The sequence below is a fragment of the Diadema setosum genome, chromosome 19 (genome assembly GCF_964275005.1).
Source record: "Diadema setosum chromosome 19, eeDiaSeto1, whole genome shotgun sequence".
Lineage (NCBI taxonomy): Eukaryota > Metazoa > Echinodermata > Echinoidea > Diadematoida > Diadematidae > Diadema > Diadema setosum.
In genome coordinates this window covers 265,425-277,504 of record NC_092703.1, presented here as the reverse complement: position 1 = coordinate 277,504, position 12,080 = coordinate 265,425, and the positions used below count along the sequence as shown (strand labels likewise).

Here is a 12,080-nt window from a genome sequence, read left to right as displayed (position 1 = left end):
GAGAGTGAAGCCATCACATAAGAATTATTTTTCCTGTAAAAGAAAGTGAGGAGATTTGTCAGAGGCTATCTTCATTACATAACTTCTCAACCATATCATTATTATTAATTGTGCTATTCTTCTTTTGTAGTGGGTCTGACAAAACAAGATAAGACGTGTTAGAGTAAAACATCGGAATTGCAAAAGTGGAAATCTTTTAAGTATTCTCACATATCAATTCACCATTTTCATATTTTGTACGTTCTTTATCAACGTATACATTGTCAATAGTATGTACAATGTTAGATGGTACATGTAATATACCAAAATTTAAGTTTTTTCTTCAGTCTTTTTGAGAAAAACAGTCGTTGTGTCTGGCACAGCTGCGTAGTGACAAGGTGTTTCTTTGAACTGCTTCTTTTAAAGTTTAAGAGGGAAAATTCTTGTATTTCCAATTGCTGTAGCTACCTGTTGGCAAAGAGAAGGATCTGACAAAATTCCGTTGCGTTCAAGTTGTTAAAATAATGTTCAAGGAAGCAGCATAGTCTGACAGTGTAGCCAAAGTTCGACTTTGAAATGGACCAAGGAAATAAGGATTAATGAAGAGGATCTGATCATTAAGAATTAATTATGTGTTCCCATCTATTTTCAGCGCTCTACGATACACACATACGAGAAGATGTGGGACTTTATGTTTGCTAGACCACACGTGTTCGTCCAGACGTACCAGGAGGGAATCGACCGCGTGCTCAACTCGAAAAACTACGCCTTCCTCATGGAGTCTACCATGGCTGAGTACCAAGTGTCAAAACATTGCCAGAATCTTACCATGATTGGTGGACTTCTCAACTCCAGAGGCTACGGCGTTGGCACGCCGCTAGGTGAGGGCCAAAAGTTATTGAGTGACTGAAACCAGAATGCTACAAACAAAACGAAACAAAACAAAACAAAACAAAACAAAACAAAACAAAACAAAACAAATGGCACTAGAAATATCCACTCCGATACCCAAGGCGTGAAAATAAAATAAAATAAGAAGCTCCGTGCAATGTCATTTGACATGGTTGAGGAATCCTTTAATGTGGAAAATGGATTTCAATTGTAATGGTATTAAAGCATCATAAATAATGGCAATGACTTTGATAGTGACATTAATATGACTTCATATTTCATCTACTTTGTGAAATATACAACTGCCGTTGCCTGTACATATTTCACATATCACCTTACATGTATTATTATGTCATTTGTCTTTCTTTGCGTTTACACAGGCTCCCGGTATCGTGACGAAATCACCAAAGCTATCCTACAGTTACAAGAAGACGACATCCTCTTGCAGCTAAAGGGAAAATGGTGGAAGTCGGGCCAATGTCAGAGAGATGACAACAGTAAGGACGACGCCAGTGAACTCGGCCTCAAAAATATAGGAGGCATCTTTCTTGTGCTCGTCGCGGGTCTCGTTCTCGGCGTCATGGTAGCCATTGCTGAGTTTGTGTGGAAATCAAAGCAGAACGCAGAGATAGATAAGGTAAAATTACAGTTCCTGTCATGTATGACCAATCAAATTTTACAGAGACTTAGACATGTAGTGTCACATGATACAGCAGTCTTTTTTAAACATAAGATAGACCACGTAACCAATCAAATAGAATACGATGTTGATATTGGTTTAAAAAACCAACTTATTAACTGATTGGAATTTCACCGACCGGTTTGCATTCGAGGTAGGATGATTTGTCATGTATGACCAATCAAATTTTACAGAGACTTAGACATGTAGTGTCACATGATACAGCAGTCTTTTTTAAACATAAGATAGACCACGTAACCAATCAAATAGAATACGATGTTGATATTGGTTAAAAAAACCCAACTTATTAACTGATTGGAATTTCACCGACCGGTTTGCATTCGAGGTAGGATGATTTGATAGGACTGTGAAGTTTCGTTGTTGTGTTTTCATTCATCTTTAGACGAAACAGACTGCAGTACCGTTAAAACTACTCGTTGATATACAATGTAAATTGTTAAGAATTACATTATTGCTCTTAAAAAGACCAAAATTGCCAAATCTATAATATCGTGAATCAACTTTTTACTTGAAATAATAATAAGATTTCTTTTGGTTATATTTCTCCTCACGTGTTTTTCTGTCATGACATTTGCTTATGTTCGACAGAAGTCATTGTGTGCTGAAATGATGGCGGGTCTACGTTTCGCATTCCGCTGCAATGGCAAGAAGAAAGCGCCCTCATCGATGGAACACAAGTTCATACCTTCCCCCTACCCAGTAGGGATTAACGGACAAATGATTCCAATGACAGAGACAGTAGCGTAGTTTTTCCCTTCAGCCAAGCGAATGAGAACGAAAGAAACGTGAAGCCCGATGTACTGTCCAGCTTCTGCCGCAGCTACTATTGAATGAGTTGAAAGGAATGATGTTGACTAGCTGGTCAGGAAAACTGTCCTCTGGTTACTTCAACTAACAGTCACATGTTGGCTCGGAGTCGGATCAAAGGAATCTAGTACCTTGCATGAGGAAAGTGCATCCAAATCGCTCGCTTAAAGGAGTTTCTGGTGAAACCTCGAATGAGAAGCCAGATTTCCTTGACTACTTTGAGGCGAGACTGATCGAGAAGTCGACATAGATCTCTACAAGTCTCATTGCCAGTACGAATGAAATGTCTGATCGCATATTGCGAGATGTATAGCAAGTTAGCAAATGACCCCAAACTTTATCGTCAGACTTAGTTTATTTTTTCCTTGATATTTGTACCTACCATTGAGCAGTCATACTTCGTAATTTTGATCGGTGAGTCTACAAATGGAAAGTCCAATAAAACTCCACGGAAGGCAATCGTGTTTTACCCTTGAAAACATGTAGGTTTCTTGATGGCAGAAAAATCATTTGGTAGCATATGTAAGTGCACTCTCCGAGACACAACACGACGAATTGTCCAACCAGCAATGTTGACATAGCAACTTTAGTTAACAATTGCTTTAAGGACAATAATAGTTATATTTCAATTTTGACCCTCCTACATCCTTTGACTACCAAAGAAATAAAGAGCTTGCTAAATAAAGATTTGGTTGGTTTGGGTGAGGGAAGAGTAGTATGTCAAGCTCTGGATGAAAAATCCATTGTTCCACACAAAACATTGTTGGATCCTTTCGTCCAATTGCGAGCCTTTATTTGTGCATCAGCTTTGCAGTGTGGTTCACCTGTGATCGAAATGAGTTCACAGTAATCGATAGTTTGATCGATGATTTCGTCAGCGTCTTCTGCAGTGACATAAATCTTATTTCCCGATTTCAAGGAAATCAGCATGATGTAGAGTGGAATGGCGTTGTGAATGTTTCTGTCATTGCGTTGATTTATTGAACTTTTGATATGGACACAATACAGTCCAGTGCCATATAGGTCTTCCATCTATTGTAAGAAACCCATAGTTAGCGCAGTGCTATGCAAATTATACAGTTTACGCAGACAATATTTGAGCTGTGTTATTAACGTATTGTATCTTATCAAACTGTTTTATTGTATCAACTCTACAAATCGACAACCAAAAACATATCCTATCTGACTATGAGTAGCATTGCTCTGTAACTGACAACTAAAGAAGATCCTAATTGGCTTTTGCAGAGCATTTTGTAGTGTGTACACTTGCATTTTTTTTCCATAGCGTTGCATGCTGTTTACTAGCCTTGGAGGAAAGTCATGAATTCACGTTAGGGTTGTGTTACGCCACCAGTAATCGCAGATTGTACGTCAGGGGTCATCGTTGGTATTAGATGTTTAAAGCGCCGTCTGTGAAAAATGTGAGAGAAACAGTAGCAGACGACACAATTACAAATCTTGTCTTGAGGAAAGAAACTTTCTGGGGCCCTGTTTCATAAAGCTGTTCGAACAGTTACGAACAGCTTACGAGCGACTGGTGATCAGTTCTGATGTGCTATATATGCTAACTTTACTAACAGCTTTATGAAACACCCCGGTTTTTTTTTTTTTTTCATAAAAGATATACCCTACTTAACTCTGGCTAACTTTCTAGCTATCGTGGCGTGAACTTCTTAAAAGTCTGGGCGCAAAGAACCTAGGAAAATAATATGGGCCTGGACTCAATGTATATGCCAACGAAACATCCTCAGAAAACTTCAAACACATTGGTCAGAATCTTATTCAATCTATTGAATAAAGCATCAAAAACCGTATTGAAATAAAGTTGTTCAAACACATTAGTGAACTACCGGGTAGTTTATCGTCTTTATATATTTTCTTTTGTGAGTGTAGGTATGTGTTCATCTATCTAAAGTCTCTATTTACTGTAGGAATAGCAGGTAAAATATATTATTTATGAATATCTGTGTATATATTTCCATAATCATATTCAAACTTATCGTTGTAAATATGGGATATTATACCGAAAGAGAAACATATCGTGTATGGCCAAGTGCTGTATCTCCAAACCCCATCTTCCTGTCTAGTAGAGACAGCTTGACTATTAAAATTCGATGGAGAGATTAACCTTCAACCAGCTTTGTAGACTACTCTGAGAAAGGATTTATACATTTTTAATAGCTTTAGCTATTCGTTCGTGTTTACATTTAAACTGTACCAAAGACAGCATCATTTACACGGGGATTTCTTTTTCTCTTCCCGTATTTATCAAACAAACAAAAAATATCGAAGGATTAGAGTCAATAGGAGAGAAAATTGCATTAATGAAGGTCTAGGGGAAATTAGAATGAACTATATCCTTCATTATCAAGTGTATTTATCATTGACGGCTACAAATCTTCATCATGCTATAGCATTGTAGATGGTTGCATGCTGTATTAACAAGTCCCAAGTCTCATACTTCCATAAGTAATAGGCTGGGATTCTATTTGTCAAAGCCTTCTGCATGCTGAATCTTAGGTATTTGGCTACAATCCATTTATTTCGTTCATTGTTTAACATTCAAACGAAGTGCAACCAGTTTTGTCAAAGAAGTAATCAACTAAAGCTTGTGTTGGGTGGTGTTTATACACTGTATGAAGTCTGTCCCTTTTTAAAGGGTGATTGAAGGTTCGCAGTGTCAGCTATAGATGTTAAAGATTCCTCGTGTAATCTCTGAGTAATTTTATCGTTATTCATAACTTGAAACCTGCATTTGCAAACGATAAAAAAACAATGATTCTTATCAATGAAAAAAAAAAATAAAGAAGAAAACAAAAAGCAATCTGGATTTCTGTCGCGCTCAGGTTTGACTGGTCAACTCGTGCAATCTTATATTGCTGTAATAAATATCAAGCCACTATCCAGTAAGTTACAAGATCAAACAACATTTAACGGCGAACTTGAGTTTGAATGAACACGGAGATGGGGAAAAACAGCAATAAAGTTCGATAAGCAATACAAAGAATGATTGTTAACTGCCCGCGGCCAAGTCCGTTTCTATGGATGTAAAAATTCCTAATTACACAGAACTCTGTGTTGCGTATTGATAACATGTGATTATCCCTATATTGTGACGGTACATGGTTGAAAAACAATTATTCATGTTCCAGATACTCTGGTGCTCATTAGAGCTTTGTAAATATGATTTATGACAGTTATGGAATTTAGAGGCTCCTTTTATTTGTTCACTTCCATATTTCCTTGTTCAGTTAATTTCATATGCGTTTTATCAATATGATAATCTTTCATATATTTTTTTTTTTGCACTCTCCTGATGTTACAATACAGACCTAATGTACGGATATAACTCATTAGGAGTACATTATTGTAGAATGATAATAGAAAATAATAATGTAGGCTCTGCATTATATCCACTTCTGTTCTATTGAAATTCGCGATTAGTTTTGGTGTGTTTTTTAAGTCACAAAGCAAGACATGGTATTTCTAATCTGTATGTAAATATGGTGTGTATTGTCCACGACACACTGCCAGGTGCAGTTTGTATTCCTTTGGTCGTTGTCTTGTAACATAAAGTGATAAACGATGTGGTAAAAACGAACAGAGATATTGTCCTGAAATGTTTGTATTGAATATTTATGTTTCAAGATATGCTTGAATTGATTAGTAAGAATCACAATCGTATAAAGCAAACCAATATAACGCGACTGCTTAACCTCCCGAGAACTAAATTATTTCACTTTCTATTGGATACGGATCACCACATGTTCGTAATTGGAGTAAAAACCAATCCGGAGAAAACATTCGCTGGTACTCATGTAGTGTAGGACAGAAAAGAAAGTAGTTTCAGTGCAAGAAAGGCTCAAATTCTACCTGATTCACCGTAAGAAAGCAAAATTCTGTCCGTTAGTGTAAAAGCTTAGGTGGAGTATCAACTCTTTGAACGTTGCAGAAAACTCACTAAGAACTACGATTAGGAAATCCTCACAAATGGTTTCTCACCACGTAATTTCTGTGGATAACTATGATGTGATTCAAATCAGAACATCAATTTTTATTTCTTATCTTGCCTTGCATACCTATTTGCTAGTCATTTATCAGTATGTTTTTTGAATACATACCTCGTGCGCTGTCAACCACTTATTTCTCATCGCAAATATACAATAAACACTGCTGATTTATATTGACACCAAGTTTAGAAGTATATTTCGTATTATTACTTTGTTCTTTAGGTGAAATTCATTGTCCATGTTGATGTTGATTTTAATAAAAACAGCACAGAGAAACAAAACCGCATGACCTTCATCAAAAAGGGACTTGAAATATGAAAAACAAAAACCCGCATCTTGATAAAGTTAAACATTCATTTTTTTTTTCTTCTGAAGAGTGATTTTATTGGTCCTAATCAAACACATGCAAACGAAGTTTGCGAGGCGACATTATCAAATCAAAGTACCTAATTGGCGTTTATACAGACATAATCATTGTAAAAAAAAAAAAACACCGTCTTTTGGTAATACAACATAAATACAGTTTCATGAGAAGAATAAACGTTTTTTCTTGTCTTATTTGACGTCAAAAGAAACATTTAGAGAACCATTCTGTGTTGGTCACCGGGACCGGCACACGAGATTAGCTTTTTTAATTTGCATAAAATTTTGTGTCTGCTTCTTATAGTATCATGAAAATAGGGAAATCTCATGGGGAAAATCCATAACTCTCTTATTTCATATTTGACTTCGATAAAACAAAAATACATTCTGACAATTAATGGTATGTTAATCTAAAAAAAAATGTATATCTGTTTTGTTTTTCACCAATCCTTGTTGCCACAAAATCAAACATCCAAAGTGTGGATGTTGTCAAGTAGTTCAGGGGCATGGTCCATCATGTTTAACCAATAAATGTACACTATTACTCGTGTCCTACATTCCTACATTGTATCCGACATTCTAGTGATCTAACTACTCATGAGAGTCCAACGCTAATGCGCTAGAGTATCTTGAAAACTCATCTTGTAGAAACCCATTACAACACATTAAAAGACTGATATCAATAATAAAAGTGTAAAAACCGGCGGTACATTTGCATTGCATTGTACCTATCATGCCTATAATTATGTTAACGGTTGCCGCAGAGACCTATTAATAGGCTTACCTACCAGTGGCTCTTTGCTGACATGTACAGAAAAAAAAAAACAAAAAAAAAAAAAAAACAGAGCAACAACTGAAGCAGGGCATTGTCTTTTAATCAGATACAAAGTCAAGCTATACCATAACAATCACCGATGTTGATTGGGTTGACACCTACCTGCTGCGTCGGACGCGGCAATCCTTTCTATTACGTCTGTTGTACAGGGCTGGGACTAAAAGAGTGAGCCACATTTTCAGTTTTCATCCTCCTCTCCCAGCACGCTGTCATCATGAAATGAACCACTCGACATGTCCAATAGATTAATAGCTACGTCAACGCCTCACTGCGGATATGGAGAGAGAGAGAGACAGACAGACAGTCAGACAGACATACAAACAGACAGATAGACAGTAAGAAAGAGGGAGAGGAAAAAGAGAAAGGGAGAGATGGAGAGCTGGGAGAAATGAGGGGCAGAGATAAAATGTGATGGGTATTTCCACTTCATCACGATTAAGCTCTGAGGCTGGCATTTCCCCTGTCCTTTCTCTTCTTCCAGCGAGTGACCGCGATTACCGCGCCCTGGGGAGACCCGTCTTGTCGTGACTAGATTGCCGATAAAGTCACGTCAGTCGGAGCATCATCAGGACATCATATATATCACGAGGGCAAAGGGTCGGGTCATTTGGATTTCAATTTCGTTCACCAGCCATGCCAGTGGTCTGTGAAAGCAAGCTAATGAAAACACAGGCCTAAATAAATATTCATACAAAAATACAAACGGTGCACGATGTATAATTAGACGATTTCTATGACATTATTGAAATTGATCATGGCAAAAACAGAACACGATCTTCAATGATCTTCATGGGGTTGGATTATGTCCTTAGCAAAGACTTGTATTGCGTCGAATGGGGAAGATGAAGTGATCACATGCGATATCACAACTTTCTCAGGCAGAAACATCTAATCCGGGATGGACATGTGAGTTCAGGTGGCATCTGAAAATACGACTTTATGACACAATTAAACTGTATTGAGGTGACAGCTAATGAACAAATTCTATTAATGAATACAATTAAACTCATGGACACTCATACTTTTAGAAGTTTCACTATATGCGGGTGACTGGATGCATGGGACTTTAATGAATCCCCAAATATCTTGTTGAATTTTATCACACAGTGTCCCACTGCAAAATATCAAGTCCAACGGAATTTAGTAAATTCTGGACATTGCAAAAAATACCTAATTGCTTTGACCCTGGCGCTTCCCAATGTTACTTTGAACTCACTTTTATCACTACAAATATTTTCTGTTAATGCACTGTATCCCTGTTTATTTAATGGAAATGAAAATAAAGTTGAATTGAATTGAATGTCCGTTACGGAATTCCCTGGACGGAATTTAGCAGGAACAGTTTGCAATACAGCTCTGGAAGATCAAACACACCACTAATTCCGAAACCATGGAATGTTTCAACGTTCACGTATTGTTATTTAAAAAGCCTATCCTAGGGCACTGAAAGCAAAGTAAAAAAGTATAAAGCAAATACATGTAATAACATGCATTTATTTTGTTGATTTAACACTGCGTTTAATCTTGTCAATTCAATTCAATTAAAATCGATTTTTATTTTCAACTGAGGAGGTGAGACACCCTCATCAGCCAAAGGCTGGTTTTTAGAGGGGTCCACACAGGTTAGAAATACAAGCATTATACATACAGTATTACAAACATATAACATATACAAAGAACAGAAAAAATAGAAACATCGTGGCAAGCTTGTTTTAGACACGAAATAAGAAAAAGAAAAGAAAAAAAAAACAAGGCCTTGAAATACAACATAAACAAAAACAAAGGTATGTGAGAATGAATTTCAAATTGGTAAAAGTCGAGCATAAAGCTTGAAATCGTAAACACTCTACAGGCTCACGTATAACAGTGTACATATCGTGCCATTCGTCAGCGACTGTAGAAAGAAAAGAGCGCCACCATCGTCAGGCTCAGTCAGGACAAGCAGTTAAAAACTGATTTTTTTTTTCATTATTATCATTTGCGACAGCGTTATGACAAAGTTACGCAAGATTTGGTGCAAGAATTATTCTCAGTCGTCATTGTGATCGGGTGCTCTAAATCTGATCCACGCATTAGTTATAAAATGATTATGACACACCTAAAATAAGCCAGAAATAATTCCATTGAATATGTAAATGGGGAAAAATACAAATCACCAGAATACTCCAGAGATCCCAGAAAGGTTCTTCAATAGTCAGGATTCACGGATGTATGCAGTATATATCCGTCGTGCACAATTATACGAATTTACCAGGGTGCTATCAAATTCACTTTTTTTTTTTTTTTTGTGCAAGCCTAACTTTATACCTTCCGCCATCTCAGCAAACGACTGTCAACGTGTCTGTTTCCAAGCAGGATTTCAGGCAACGAGGCTGATATCTTCGCCTTTTTTACGTTTGAAATCAGCACACATATCATAGGGGCTTGATCGGCTTCTTGCTATTGACATTGAGATGTTGTGTGTCCATCTACGGGCGTAGCCGTGAAGCGTATGCAAACATGCTTGGGATCGTGTTTGGCGCTGTTCAAAGAAGCAGTGATAGAAAACCTAGATCTTCCGGCGCCATATTTACACAGAGCCTCGACTGTATTGTTTGCTTGCTACAGAAAATGGACAGTAAGGGGAGAACATGGAAATGATGCTGGTCATACAGGGTAGAATGGAGAGAGAGAATGAGAGATTGAGGGAGGGGGGGGGGGGTAGAAGGGACATGGAATCTGGGAGACAGAGAACCCGGGAGGTAGAGACAGAGAATACATAATTTATGAAGTATTTAGAATTTCCAAGGACTCTCAAACTCGAATAGCAACTCATAATTGAATTGTTCTTGAATTGAGGAATTTCAATGTTTTCATTGTAATGCAAATCTTTTGCTGCAGTATAGCTTTGTCCTGATAAGCATGACATAAGATAACATTTTAAAGCGTATCCAGAAGAAAGAGGTCATCTCTGTTGATGGTCGTTGTCACTACAATGATAATGTCAACATTGAAATAAAAATTATGATTGTATGATAGGTAGGTAGGTAGGTGGGTATATTTCCGTTAAAAACAATGGAATGTCCATATTTAGCGGTGCCGCCATGGCACCTCTGGTCTCCCATGGGGTCCAGTTACACATAATTAAACAAACATTTACAATATGCAAGAAATATAATTATAAATTATACATATTTACTTATCAATAGTAGTGAAAAAGACAATGAAAATCACGATGAGATTTCAATTTCAATTTTGAATTTGCATTAATAGACAGGGGAATTGTGTATCAAGATACTTTTAGTTAACTGCGCCTTTTTATCATTAAAAATTCAATCGTCATCTATACATGGTAGGTCCGAGATACTATATACAAATTTGTCTCTTATAGTCTGGCGTTTGACACTGTTATAATGTTTATCCCAAATCACAGTGTGTGTCTGTGTTTTTGTACATTATTAAAATAAAAGCTGAAGGCGTTTGTTCCTCATTCTCCCTTTCTCCATTTGGAAGTAATGTCCATCACCAGATAAAACAAACCAAGCCTTTCCAGTAATGCCTGATTTGTTATATAACAAGGAACGTTCTTTAGATTATGGTTAAAAATGATCCATATTTCTATTATTTTCTCTGTTTTTGGCAGCTTTAATCGCAAAAAGCTCAAATCAACACGGAGTTAACTCTTTTTGCTATCAATTACCGCTTCGTGCTCAAAATCAGAAGAGAATGAAAAAAAAAAGTTTGATGCAAAATGACAAACAAGCAAATTTTCTCTCTAACGTCCACCAAAGGGTCAGAAACGAAGGCAAACGCCATTTTTCACATTTGTTGTAGAAAAGGAAAAAAAAAAAAATCTGCACTAGTACTCAAGAGTGAAACGTAATGTGTCCTTGATTGTAAGACGTTGGATGCTTCTAGACATAAACAAATAATATTAAGCAATTATGAAAATTCCTAATGTACGAAAACCCAACGGCATACCACTGCTTCCTGATTTTCCCGGCTGATCAAAGCGTAGCAGATAATAACTATAACATTTTCTATTCGTCATTAATCATTCTGGTTCATTCATCCAAATGACAGACAAACTACAAGTAGTGCATGTTATGCATCTGCAAACGTTGCCTTTTAATAGCTCCCCATACAGACATTTTACTTGTCTTTTATGTCTCCCTCTACGACAAGAAGTGTGAAGTTGCATCTGAGTGAAGTGAGTGAGGTGAATGAGCGAATAGGGTGATGTAGACAGGCCTAGACAGGGGTAGAGGGGGAGTAAAGGTCGAGGTGGTGAGATACGGGAGGGTGGGAATGTATGGGGTGGGGTGTAGAAAGGAGAATGACGTTGGTTTATGGCGAAGACTCATAAAACAGACTCTAGGTCTATGATGCATCGTGTATTATTCATGACAAGGTTGCCTGTAGGATGTAGAGAAACTCACACTTGAATCTTGAGTCTCCTCTGCCATTGAGTCTGCTTCTACCTCAGTGCAATGAATGATACATCTAACACACTAAC

The 12,080-nt window shown here is 37.2% G+C and overlaps 1 protein-coding gene across 1 annotated transcript in view; it reads left to right on the top strand.

Annotated features, from left to right (window-relative positions):
- LOC140242866 (glutamate receptor ionotropic, kainate 2-like) overlaps positions 1-2,317 on the top strand; it is a 41,655-nt gene extending 39,338 nt beyond the window's left edge. Inside the window, exons 12-14 of the mRNA XM_072322612.1 lie at positions 632-860; positions 1,251-1,507; positions 2,159-2,317. Coding sequence (XP_072178713.1) covers positions 632-860; positions 1,251-1,507; positions 2,159-2,317 — 645 coding nt within the window. The remainder of the gene's footprint in view (positions 1-631; positions 861-1,250; positions 1,508-2,158) is intronic.
- The last annotated feature ends 9,763 nt before the right edge of the window (positions 2,318-12,080 follow it).